Source organism: Somniosus microcephalus, chromosome 10 (assembly GCF_052327205.1).
Source record: "Somniosus microcephalus isolate GS21.2 chromosome 10, FLI_Smic_1.0, whole genome shotgun sequence".
NCBI lineage: Eukaryota > Metazoa > Chordata > Chondrichthyes > Squaliformes > Somniosidae > Somniosus > Somniosus microcephalus.
Genome location: NC_140996.1, coordinates 10390335 through 10402658, shown reverse-complemented (window position 1 = coordinate 10402658; position 12324 = coordinate 10390335). Strand labels below are relative to the sequence as shown.

The 12324-nt window shown below is 45.8% G+C and overlaps 1 protein-coding gene across 8 annotated transcripts in view; it reads right to left on the bottom strand.

The window, feature by feature from the left end:
- LOC147111436 (dedicator of cytokinesis protein 9-like) overlaps positions 1-12324 on the bottom strand; it is a 499826-nt gene that overhangs the window by 18663 nt on the left and 468839 nt on the right. For all 8 annotated transcript variants that reach the window (XM_085998427.1, XM_085998430.1, XM_085998428.1 and 5 more), the window contains exons 48-49: positions 10981-11127; positions 8289-8499 (exon numbers count right to left, since the gene is read on the bottom strand). In XM_085998427.1, the coding sequence (XP_085854553.1) occupies positions 8289-8499; positions 10981-11127 (358 nt within the window). The remainder of the gene's footprint in view (positions 1-8288; positions 8500-10980; positions 11128-12324) is intronic.

Here is a 12324-nt window from a genome sequence, read left to right as displayed (position 1 = left end):
GGCGGAGCAGGCTCGAGGGGCCGAATGGCCGACTCCTGCTCCTGATTCTTATGTTCTTAGTTATTGTAGACAGGATACCCAGATGGTGTTAACTGGTGTTGGGGAGGAAAGTTTGCAGATTCACAAACACTTTCAAGATCCTGACGCCACGAAATAAGAGAATTTCTTTATTTTATTTCTCAGAAGTGCAAGCCTGAACTGTGGCAGAGTTATAAACAAAACACGCATGGTACTTTTGTGCTGCTGGCTCAGGGCAGGCAGTATTCTTGTAAGCTATGCAGCTGCCCACTTTCTGACAGTAAGACAGTAACACCCACCAGGGCAGCAGTTTAGACAGTAGCTCCCATCCAGCTCGTGACCTTCTGACGAATCTACACGAGAGCACCAGAAGCAAGAGGCTGAACCCAGCCGAGGCGCCGCGCATCGCGACAGGGCTTAACGCCACCCGCCACGTTAAATATAGGAGCAAGGATTTCTGTCCGGGCCCCGGGGCAGCACCACACTATTGTACACACAAAGTCACACTTCAGTTCGTACGGAGTGAGGCTGCCTGATAGGGAGTGGCCCTTTCGTGCTGAAGACACGAGAAAGATCAGGGAAAAAAAAGGCTGAAGAATGCAAGAGTTACTGGGCTGAACTTTACTTTGACTGTGGACAGTTTCGCCAGTCAGGTACTGAGCTGCTCCCGGTGCGATTGAGACACGAAGGCATTTGCATTTTACGATGCTTCATTCAGGCCCGAGAGTGACCTTGAACAAAACGTTCTGTGAATTGTTAACTGATACAGACAGGTCTGTTCCTGCAGTGGCCTCCACACTGCGAAATTGGTCCCATCAACAGGTTATCTACAATCAGCAAGAGAGAAACAACCCGAAACAGTGATTAATGGTCTGCGAGAAAAGTGAGCCAAAGGTTGCCAGCATTTTCTGTCCTGTAATTCAATTCAATACACAAACCTGCCGTAAAAATCCAAATGAAGCTTTTCTGTATCTTTATTCCAACAAGATACAAGAAACACTTCCATTTACTGACATTATACAACTGTGCTGCCTTCTGCTAGTTTGTTTCTGCCCTATTTTGTCTCTCTCTTAAGAACATAGGAACAGGAGGAGGCCATTCAGCCCCTCGAGCCTGTTCCGCCGTTGAAGGAGATCACGGGCTGATTTGTATCTTAACTCCATCTGCCCGCCTTGGTTCTGTAACCCTTACTACCCTCACCCAGGTGGTGGATTCTGTTCAGGTACAGTTCTATGGATATAAGCAGCCCTTACAGGACCTCCAGCAGTTTGTCATGAGTGAGCCTTCACAGTCTGCTCCAACAGGCTATTCACTCTTGTGAGCCATCATAAAACAAAAGCTAAGCTTGTCCTAACCCAACATCCACACAAGTACTTTTGCAGCAAGTGCTCCCTCCCTATCTCTGCAACCTCCTCCAGCTCTACAACCCTCCCAGATCGCTGCGCTCCTCTAATTCTGGCCTCGAGCATTCCCGATTTTAATCGCTCCACCATTGGCGGCCGTGCCTTCAGCTGCCTGGGCCCTAAGCTCTGGAATTCCCTCCCTAAACCTCTCCGCCGCTCTCGCCTCCTTTAAGACTCTCCTTAAAACCGTCCTCTTTGACTAAGCTTTTGGTCACCTGCCCTAATATCTCCTTATGTGGCTCGGTGTCAAATTTTTGTTTGATAATCGCTCCTGTGAAGCACTCTAGGACATTTTACTACGTTAAAGGCGCTATATAAATGGAAGATGTTGCTGTTGTTTCCCAGCTATGTGAATCAGGAACACTAGTTAGGGAATGCCGAGATTAATTCATAGAATCATAGAAATTTACGGCACAGAAGGAGGCCATTCGGCCCATCGTGTCTGTGCCGGCCGACAAAGAGCTCTCCAGCCTAATCCCACTCTCCAGCTCTTGCTCCGTAGCCCTGTAGGTTACGGCACTTCAAAAGCATATCCAAGTACTTTTTAAATGTGATGAGGGTTTCTGCCTCTCCCACCCTTTCAGGCAGTGAGTTCCAGACCCCCACCACCCTCTGGGTGAAAAAATACCTCCTCAACTCCCCTCTAAACCTCCGATCAATTACTTTAAATCTCTGCCCCCTGGTTATTGACCTCTCTGCTAAGGGAAATAGGTCCTTCCTACCCACTCTATCTAGGCCCCTTGTAATTTTATACACCTCAATTAAATCTCCCCTCAGCCTCCTCTGTTCCAAAGAAAACACCCCCAGCCGATCCAATCTTTCCTCATAGATAAAATTCTCCAGCCCAGGCAACATCCTCGTAAATCTCCTCTGCACCCTCGCTAGTGCAAACACATCTTTCCTGTAATGTGGGGACCAGAACTGCACGCAGTATTCTAGCTGTGGCCTAACTCGTGTTTTATACGGTTCAAGCATAACCTCCCTGCTCTTATATTCTATGCCTTGGCTAATAAAGGCAAGTATCCTGTATGCCTTCTTACCCACCTTATCTGCCTGGCCTGCTACCTTCAGGGATCTGTGGACATGCTCTCCAAGGTCCCTCTGATCCACTACACTTCTCAGTATCTGAGAGTACGTGCTCTACCTCTCTCTGCCACTACAGCTGATATCAGTTAACTTGGCACAGATTACACTCGAGACCTTCCCGCTTTCAATGGCTCAATCTGCAACAGAGAATCAGACAGCACAGAAACGAGCCATTCTGCCCAACTGGTCCGTGCTAGCGTTTAAGCTCCACATGAGCCTCCTCCCACCCCTACCTCATTTCACCTAATCCTGTCTCCCTCATGTTTATCTAGGTTCCGCTTAAATGTATCTCTGCTATTCGCCTCAACCACCCCCTGTGGTAGCGAGTTCCACATTCTCACCACTCTCTGGATAAAGAAGTTCCTCCTGAATTCACTATTGGATTTATTAATGACCGTCTTATATTTATGGCCCCTCGATTTGGTCACCCCCACAAGTGGAAACATCTTCTCTGTGTCTACCCTATCAAACCCCTTCAGAATTTTCCAAGACCTCTATCAAGTCACCCCTCAGCCTTCTCTTTTCTAGAGAAAAGTGCCCCAGCCTGTTCAATCTTTCCTTCCTTCATTAGTAGACCTTGTTGAATGCTTAGGTTTGATTTGCTATTTTCATATGTCACCAACAACAACTTGTTTTTATAACAGTGCTGTTAATGTCAAGAGACTCCGAAGGTTTTCACGATGGAAGTAGATAGGGGGAATGGACACTTGAGTTGTAGACGGTGAGATTAGGAGAGGCGTCCAAAGGTTTGGTTGAGGAGTGGTTTTGAGTAGAACATAAGAATTAGCAGCAGGAGTCGGCCATTCGGCCCCTCGAGCCTGCTCCGCCATTCAATAAGATCGTGGCTGATCTTCGACCTCAACCCCACTTTCCTGCACTATCCCCATAGCCCTTGATTCCCTTAATATCTATCGATCTCAGCCTTGAATATACTCAACGACTGAGCCTCCACAGCCCTCTGGGGTCGAGAATTCCAAAGATTCACCACCCTCTGAGTGAAGAAATTTCTCTTTATCTCAGTCCTAAATGGCCGACCCTTATCCCGAGAGACTTTTAAAGGTGGAGAGAGAAGAGGTGTGTAAGTATAGGGAGGGAGTCCCAGAGTTGGGCCAATGTAACTAGAAGTTCTACCACCAGTGGCGGGGCGAAGGATGGAGGGATTGATAAAAGGTCAGAGTTAGAGAGGACTGAAGGGTGCAGATGGGGATGCAAGGTTGGAGGATGTTGCAGAGATACAGTGGATAAAGTGAGTGGGGCAATGGAGGAATTTGAAGGCGAAGGCAAGGATTGTAAATTGAATGCTTCAGGAGACGAGGAGCCAATGTAGGTTGGCAAGGTTGAGGTGGTGGGTGAGTGGGACTCAATGCAAGACAACATATGGGCAGCCAAGTCATGAACAAGCTGTAGTTTATGGAGACTGGCGGATGGGATATCAGTCAGGAATGACTGGGAATAATCAAGCCTAGAGGCGAACAAGCAAAGTGAACATGTAATCAGTAATATATGACCGTAAGAGGAAACTGATAAATACATACACACAAGCTAATTAGATTAAATTTAATTCTAAAGAATACTAAAGTATATCTGGCTATAAAATATTGAGTGAAGCATTTTTACAGGGAATCATCAATCATTACAGCACTAATCACAGCCTTTGTTATGTGAAATTTCGGTGCCACGATCAACTGGCACCATTCCAAAACACCACCAGACTTTGGAATATGGCAAGGCTTCTAGTTACCCAACAGCAATACATGACTTGAGAAAGGTTGTTTGGTGTATAGATCATATTCTTACAACAGCAATTACACGTCATTGGCTGTAAAGCACTTTGGGACGTCCTGAGGTCGTGAAAAGTGCTGTATAAATGCAAGTTCTTTCTGTTCACGGTACCAAGTTTCATTCCATATGTTTTTCTTAATAAAAGGGCAGTTCCACAAGACATTCTTGGACTGGATCGAGATTAAACAAGTTGCAAATGTATTTTGTGATTCTCTCTCCTCAATATCCTCTAATACAGTTTCCTTCACATACACCCTCCTGGTATACATCGCTTCTTCATAATTCTTAGCATGGGCTTATCAAGGACAGCCAGCACGGATTTGTTAAATGTGTCACAGAGGAGGCTTGTTAGAAAAATACAGGCAATGGTACCAGAGGAAATGCAGCAACATGGCTAGAAGATTGGTTGATGGACAGAAACAAAGAGTTTGGGGAAACGGGCACTGCACGGATTGGAGAAGGGTTGAAAAAGGTCCACTTTTATTCGCTCTCAAGTTGAGTACAGGGAACATCATCTAAATTTGCTGAGGAGGTTTGGCATACAGCAAAGAAAGAAAAACTTGCATTTATACAGCATCTTTCAATGAGATCCCCTCTCATTCTTCTAAACTCCAGCGAGTACAAGCCCAATCGACCCAATCTCTCCTCATACGTCATTCCTGCCATCCCAGGTATCAGCCTGGTGAATCTTCACTGAACTCCTTCCATGGCAAGAACATCCTTCCTCAGATAAGGCGACCAAAACTGCACACAATACTCAAGGTGTGGCCTCACCAAGGCCCTGTACAACTGCAGCAAGACATCCTTGTTCCTGTACTCAAACCCTCTCGCTACGAAGGCCAACATACCATTTGCCTTCTTAACCGCCTGCTGCACCTGCATGCTTACCTTCAGCGATTGGTGCACAAGGACACCCAGGTCTCGTTGCACTTCCCCTTCTCCCAATCTATTGCCATTCAGATAATAATCTGCCTTCTTGTTTTTGACACTAAAGTGGATAACCTCACATTTATCCACGTTATATTGCATCTGCCATGCTTCTGCCCAATCACCCAACCTGTCCAAATCATCCTGGAGTTTCTCGGCATCCTCCTCACAGCACACACGCCCACCCAGCTTTGTGTCGTCTGCAAACTTGGAGATTAATGAAGTGCTTTTTTTTGACGTGGAGTCACTGTTGTAATGTAGGAAATGCGGCAGCCAATTTGCGCACAGCAAGCTCCCACAAGCAGCAATGTGATAATGACCAGATAATCTGTTTTAGTGATGTTGATTGAGGGATAAATATTGACCAGGACACCGGGGATAACTCCCCTGCTCTTCTTCAAAATACTGGCCATGGGATCGTTTATGTCCACCTGAGAGATTTAACGTCGCATCCGAGAGACGGCACCTCCGACAGTGCAGCACTCCCTCAGGAGGAGCGCAAAAGGCTTCAGAAACATAAAGGAAGGTTACCAGCAACCTCCCCCCACCTCTCTGCCGGCCCCAAAACAATAAGAGGGAGCGTTGGTCAGCAGAATGGGCAGGCTGGTGGTAGATTCAATTTAATGTGGCTAAGTGTGAGGTAATACATTTTGGGAGGATAAGCAAAGAAAGGGGAGTACAGACTCGATAAGAACATAAGAAATAGGAGCAGGAGTCGGCCATTCGGCCCCTCGAGCCTGCTCCGCCATTTAATGAGATCATGGCTGATCTGATTTTGGCCTCAACTCCACTTCCCCGCCCGCTCCCCATAACCCTCGACTCCCCTGTTGGCAAGATATTGAAGGATGTAGATGAACAGAACCTGAAGGTCCACATACACAATACCCTGAAAGTCTGAGTGCAGCTGGATTAAGCCATAAAAAGGCCAGCGGCATTTTGCGTTTATAAATAGATGCATAGAGTATAAAAATAAAGCAATGATAACCGTCTCCAAAACATTGGTTAGGTCTCAGGTCAGAGCACGGTGTACAGTTCTGGGCACTCCATTATAGAAAGGACACTAAAGCTACAGAGAGCCGTGTAGATTTACCAGGATGACACCAGGGACGAAAAGCTCTGGTTACGAGGAGAGACTCGGAGATACTGGGGCTGTTTCCGCTTGAAGCAGGAAGAGATTTGAGAGAGGTTTTAAAAAATTTATGAGAAGTTTTGATAAGGCGAACAGGGAAAGACGACTCTCTCTGGTTGGGGAGTCAGCGACAAAAAGTCATCAACTTGGAATTGTCACAGAGCGTAAGGAGAAGGGGTTAGGGGAAGTTTCTTTACACAGCTTTTCGGAGAACGGACTGCACTGCCACAGGGAGTGGCTGAGGCAGAGATCATTGCAGCTTTTAAAGGAAAATTCAACAAGTAGTTGAAGCAGAGGAAGAAACAGGATCTCGGGATTAGTTTGGCATTGCTTTCGTACGAGTGCCAGCACAGGTACGATGGACCAAACGGCCTCCTCCTGTGCTGTAAGCTGCTATGGTTTCAAGTCCAGCCCAGTCCCCATCAGTGTTGCTGGAAGCCCGAGTTGGGGACGAGCTGAGGTGCTCTTGCAGAGAGCCGGCACGAGCTCGACGGGCCGAATGGCCTCCTTCTGTGCTGTGACCATTCTATGATTCTTTTACACATGAACTAGCAATGGCTATAGAATTCTCAAAATGTTAAGCTTACATAAACCTTTTTACAAGCTAGGGAAAAGGGGGACAGAGCCTGCTACCATGAGATGGATAGGCTGGGTTTGTTTTCTTTGGAGCAGGAGGTGGCTGAGGGGAGACCTTATTGAGGTGTATAAAATTATGAGGGGCCCAGATAGAGTGGATAGGAAGGACCTATTTCCCTTAACAGAAGGGTCAGCAACCAGGGGGCATAGATTTAAAGTAATTGGTCGAAGAGTTAGAGGGGAGTTGAGAAGAGCTTTTTTCACCCAGAGGGTGGTGGGGGTCTGGAACTCACTGCCTGAGAGGGTGGGAGAGGCAGAAACCCTCATCACATTTAAAAAGTACTTGGATATGCGCTTGAAGTGCCGTAACCTGCAGGGCTACGGACCAAGAGCTGGAAAGTGGGGTTAGGCTGGATAGCTCTTTGTCGGCCGGCACGGACACGATGGGCCGAATGGCTTCCTTCTGTGCCGTAAACTTCTATGATTCTATGGTGCATTTCCTTTTGAAGAAGCAAAAATTAAAATGATCTTCCCCAGCTGGTGCTTTGCCATGTCATGTTATTTACGATCAAGTATTTTCTTTGACCATTTTGGGAGGTGTTTGGTCCTCACTAAACAGATGGGTCCAGCAGGCACACAACATTTTCAAACTACTTCTAATCCTCCAGAAATTGGTTTTGTATTGATTCTGTTCTGATAACTGGAAAGTGGTGGGAAAAAAATTCATATGCAGTGACTCTAAATAAATTCAATAGGTCATACGATCGATAGAGGTAGTATAAATAGCGAATTCATTTGTTTAATAAAATCATTGCATCAAAAAACAAAGAATAATTTCAGTCTGTTCAAAAGTTGAGACAGACTATCCTCTATACAACAACTTGCATTTATATAGTGCCTTTAACGTGGTAAAATGTCCCAAGGCGCTTCACAGGAGCGATAATCAGACAAAATTTGACACCGAGCCACATAAGGAGATATTAGGACAGGAAAGAGGTCGGTTTTAAGGAGCATCTTAAAGGTGGAAAGAGAGGCGGAGAGGTTTAGGGAGGGAATTCCAGAGCTTAGGGCCCAGGCAGCTGAAGGCACGGCTGCCAATGGTGGAGCGATTAAAATCAGGGATGTGCAAGAGGACAGAATTGGAGGAGCGCCGAGATTTCGGAGAGTTGTAGGGCTGGAGGAGGTTACAGAGATAGGGAGGGGGGCGAGGCCGTGGAGGGATTTGAAAACAAGGCTGAGAATTTTGAAATCGAGGCATTGCCGGACTGGGAGCCAATGTAGGTCAGCGAGCAAGGGGGGGGGCAGAGAAGTAACACCCTGGGGTTTTTATTCCAGCGCGGGACAAAGCAATGAGAAATGGCACTTACTTGTCAGGATAGTTCTTCTCTTACACTGTTGCTCAACTCCTCCTTGCTTCTTTCCAGAGATGGTGAACGGCATCTCAAATACAAACCGCTGAATATTGTGACTTTTCTCAAAATCTGTTTTTCGGTCCAGCAACTCCTTCTCGTCGAGATACGGAGTCACATACGTCACTTGAATGTAGGCATATTTCGAGTCCAAGTCTTTTGGATTGACCTTTTGAAAAAGAATATAACTTCATCAGAAAACATTGGAGTAAATACAATCCGTTAACTCAAGGGCAACAGTTAACATTTTAGCAGAGGATCAAATTTCTCCAAACTTAAAAAGAGAGAGGGGTGTAAGATTTACTGTGGTAATTGAAGGCACTAATCGAAGGCCTGTGGTCAGGAAAGGCACTACATGAATAAGAACATAAGAAATAGGAGCAGGAGTAGGCCAATCGGCCCCTCGAGCCTGCTCCGCCATTCAATAAGATCATGGCTGATCTGATCCTAACCGCCAATCCACTATCACAGAACCATCTCCTGAATCTAACAGAATTAGACACACGAAATAGGAGCAGGATCAGGCTACACGGCCCCTAGGCCCGCTCCGCTACCCACAGGGCCATGACCGATCCGAACCTAGACTCATGTCCAAATTCCTGCCCGCTCCCCGTAACCCTTAATTCCCTTTACTTCTAGGAAACTGTCTATTTCTGTTTTAAATTTATGTAATGATGTAGCTTCTACAGCTTTTTGGGGCAGCATATTCCATGGACCTACCACCCTCTGAGTGAAGTAGTTCCTCCTCATCTCAGTTTTGAAAGAGAGAATGTTGAGGTGTTGTAGAATCGTAGTTTCATAGAAATATTTTCCCGATACAAAGTTTGGACCTCCCAAAAAAATTCTGGATCTACCTACTCTGGGGAAAGGACAATTGGCAATTTAATGTAGGAAAATCAGCAACAAAACCACTGAGCTCTTCGCAAATATTTCAGTGCCGCATAATCCTTGGTCAAACTGCTGAGCAAGGAGTTGATCAGATAAACGAATCGTAACAGAAGCCGTGAGTCAAATTTCCTGTTACTCACTTGTCAATGCCAAGTGCCAACGGTATTTTGAATAAGCGTGTTTGTTGAGTTCAGTGGAAACTCCAACCTTGGTGACGGTCGATTGATGGGTTAGATTGCCTGATGTAATGTTTTTATCTCAACTTAAAAAAGGAGGTTCTTGCAAAGTTTGTAGGAAGAGAGAAGCCTGTATATTAGAATCAGAAAGTTGTGGCACAGAAGGAGGCCATTCGGCCCATCGTGTCCGTGCCGGCCGACAAAGAGCTCTCCAGCCTAATCCCACTTTCCAGCTCTTGATCCGTAGCCCTGTCGGTTACGGCGCTTCAAGTGCATATCCAAGCACTTTTTAAATGCGATGAGGGTTTCTGCCTCTACCACCCTTTCAGGCAGTGAGTTCCAGACCCCCACCACCCTCTGGGTGAAGAAAGTTCTCCTCGACTCCCCTCTAATCCTTCTACCAATTACTTTAAATCTCTGCCCCCTGGTCATTGACCTCCCTGCTAAGGGAAATAGGTCCTTCCTATCCACTCTATCTAGGCCCCTCATAATTTTATACACCTCAATTAAGTCTCCCCTCAGCCTCCTCTGTTCCAAAGAAAACAACCCCAGCCTATCCAATCTTTCCTCATAGCTAAAATTCCCCAGCCCAGGCAACATCCTCGTAAATCTCCTTGGTCCCCTCTCTAGTGCAATCACATATTTCCTGTAATGTGGTGACCAGATGAGACAGTAAACAGATTCTACCTCAGTACCAAAGTAACCCCACTAAAGACAGATTAACTGGTCATTCCACTCACTTGATACTTGTGCAGTGAGCAGTTGTTTTTCAGACTGGAGGGGCGTGTGCAGTGCTGTTCCCCCAGGGGTCGGTGTTTGGACCACTGCTGTTTTTGATATATATATCAATGACCTGGACTTGGATATAGGGGGCATCACTTCCAAGTTTGCAGAGGTAACGAAACTTGGGAGGATGAGGATGAGAAGGGTAGTAACAGACTTCAGGAGGACACAGTCAGACTGGTGAAATGTGCAGACACACGGCAGATGAAATATAACTCAGAGGAGGAACCAACTGTGGGGTTATGGGGAAGGAGCGGGGGAGTGGGACTAATCGGAGAGCTCTTTCAAAGAGCCGGCACAGGCACGATGGGCCGAAGGGCCCCCTTCTGTGCTGTAAGATTCTATGATTCGAGGATTGTGGGGTCATGTTTGCCGATATAAAAAGTGACTGCAGTTCAAAAGTAATCCATTGGTTGTAAAGCACTTTAGGACATTGTGAGAAAAAAGCACAAGATATATATATATAAATATATCCCTTTTTATTGGAATAAAAAACACACAATGGTGCAGTAAACCCATTCAGCCGGTCAATATAATCAGAAATATGCATGAATGTAGGAGTTACTTGAAGATGTTTTTATAATCTTAAACAATAGCCCACGTTGGATAAAGTATTTGAACCTCTCATGTTTTCCAGAAGTGTTGAAGTTTTGGAAACTCCCATGAGGGCACCTGCAGAATTTCTTAAGGGAAGCAATGCACAACAGAAGCACCAGGTTGCGCAAGGTGGGTGATAAGAAAGTGCTTACAAAAGCGCAGAATTGCCAAAGAAGGCGGACATTTGATAACGCTGCTCTCCTCACCTTTCCATCATCGTAGATCATTCTTACATTCTCCGAGCCAAACTTGTCCGAATAAAGTTTCAGCAGTCGCTGGGAGATCTCCGACAGCTGGGTCAGTTTAGGTTCTTTATAAATGTACTCCTTCCCATCCGCATCCTCAAAGAACCCCTGTTAAAGAAAACGAGGTTAAATAGGTCAGGCGACACGTGAAAATTACTCAAAACAAGCAGATATGCGACGTGATGAACCAACGTCAAATCAAAGCTCGGAAAAGACAAAACAAAAGCAAACGAAAGATTCTCCAAACCTCCCCCCAAGCACACCAACTGGTTTCAAATCATTTCAGAAGGAATTAAGGTTCGTGGCTGCGAATCCAAGGCGATGCTAATCTCCAGCCGTGTGTTACAAGGATTCAAACTGGCCAATGTCATGCCGCCAAATAGCATTTTTTTTTTCTTGTTACATTTTTACAGTATATCTTTTTATAGGCAGATCTAACTTGGGGAGGAGAATCCGAGTCTCATTTTTATTTCAGAGTGACAATAAGATGAGAGTTCGGTGCCCGTTTAACACAGCAACACCTGGCACTGCTTTTCAGGTTAGTACAAGGGTCAGAACATCGGGCTCGCAGAGCTCGGTCCGAAGGGCAATGGCGGGCGGAATTATTTTACAAATCGCAGGTATGACTTTGCAACCGGATTAATTCAAAGTATGCTGCAAAAAGGTTAGATGTAGCAAAAAAAAAACACAACAGGTGGATTGTGAAGACCAAGTCATTTTTTTTGCTACGGAACTTAACTGGTGTATTTCATTGGCCGTGAAGATTAAACGCCGTGGACGCTTGTGCAATGTCTGAGATTTTAATGATATGTCTTTACATGGATTGGCATTTGGATGGAAGTACTGGCTCTCCAAACCATAAGCAAGGCTTTTGACAGCCTGCCCGTCGCCCTCACTGCCGGAATGCTCACAACGCCTCAGTAATACCGGCCCTCAAAAGCAGTCCACGTTGTGTGGCTCAAACCTGGCTCTGCCTCACCGCAGGTCGTCTGGCTGATTAAAAAAAAATCACTAAAAGTACCGAGGACAGGCACAGGTGGAGAAAGTAACTCTTGTGCAAAAAAAAAAAATTAGATGCGGTACGTGGAAATAATCCAGTCTTAAAATGTAGACAAATACAGGAAACTCTCGATTTACCGGCACCGAAATAACCGGAAATCTCTGTTAACCGGCAAAATTCAGGAGTAGGTTCAGGTAAGTTTTACTTCATATTAGTGGCAGTTCCTGGATCTGTGGCTGTGTAACCGGGGTTCCTGCACTTGTTGCTAAGCAACAGGGATGCTTGGTCTGTGGCCGGAGTTCCTG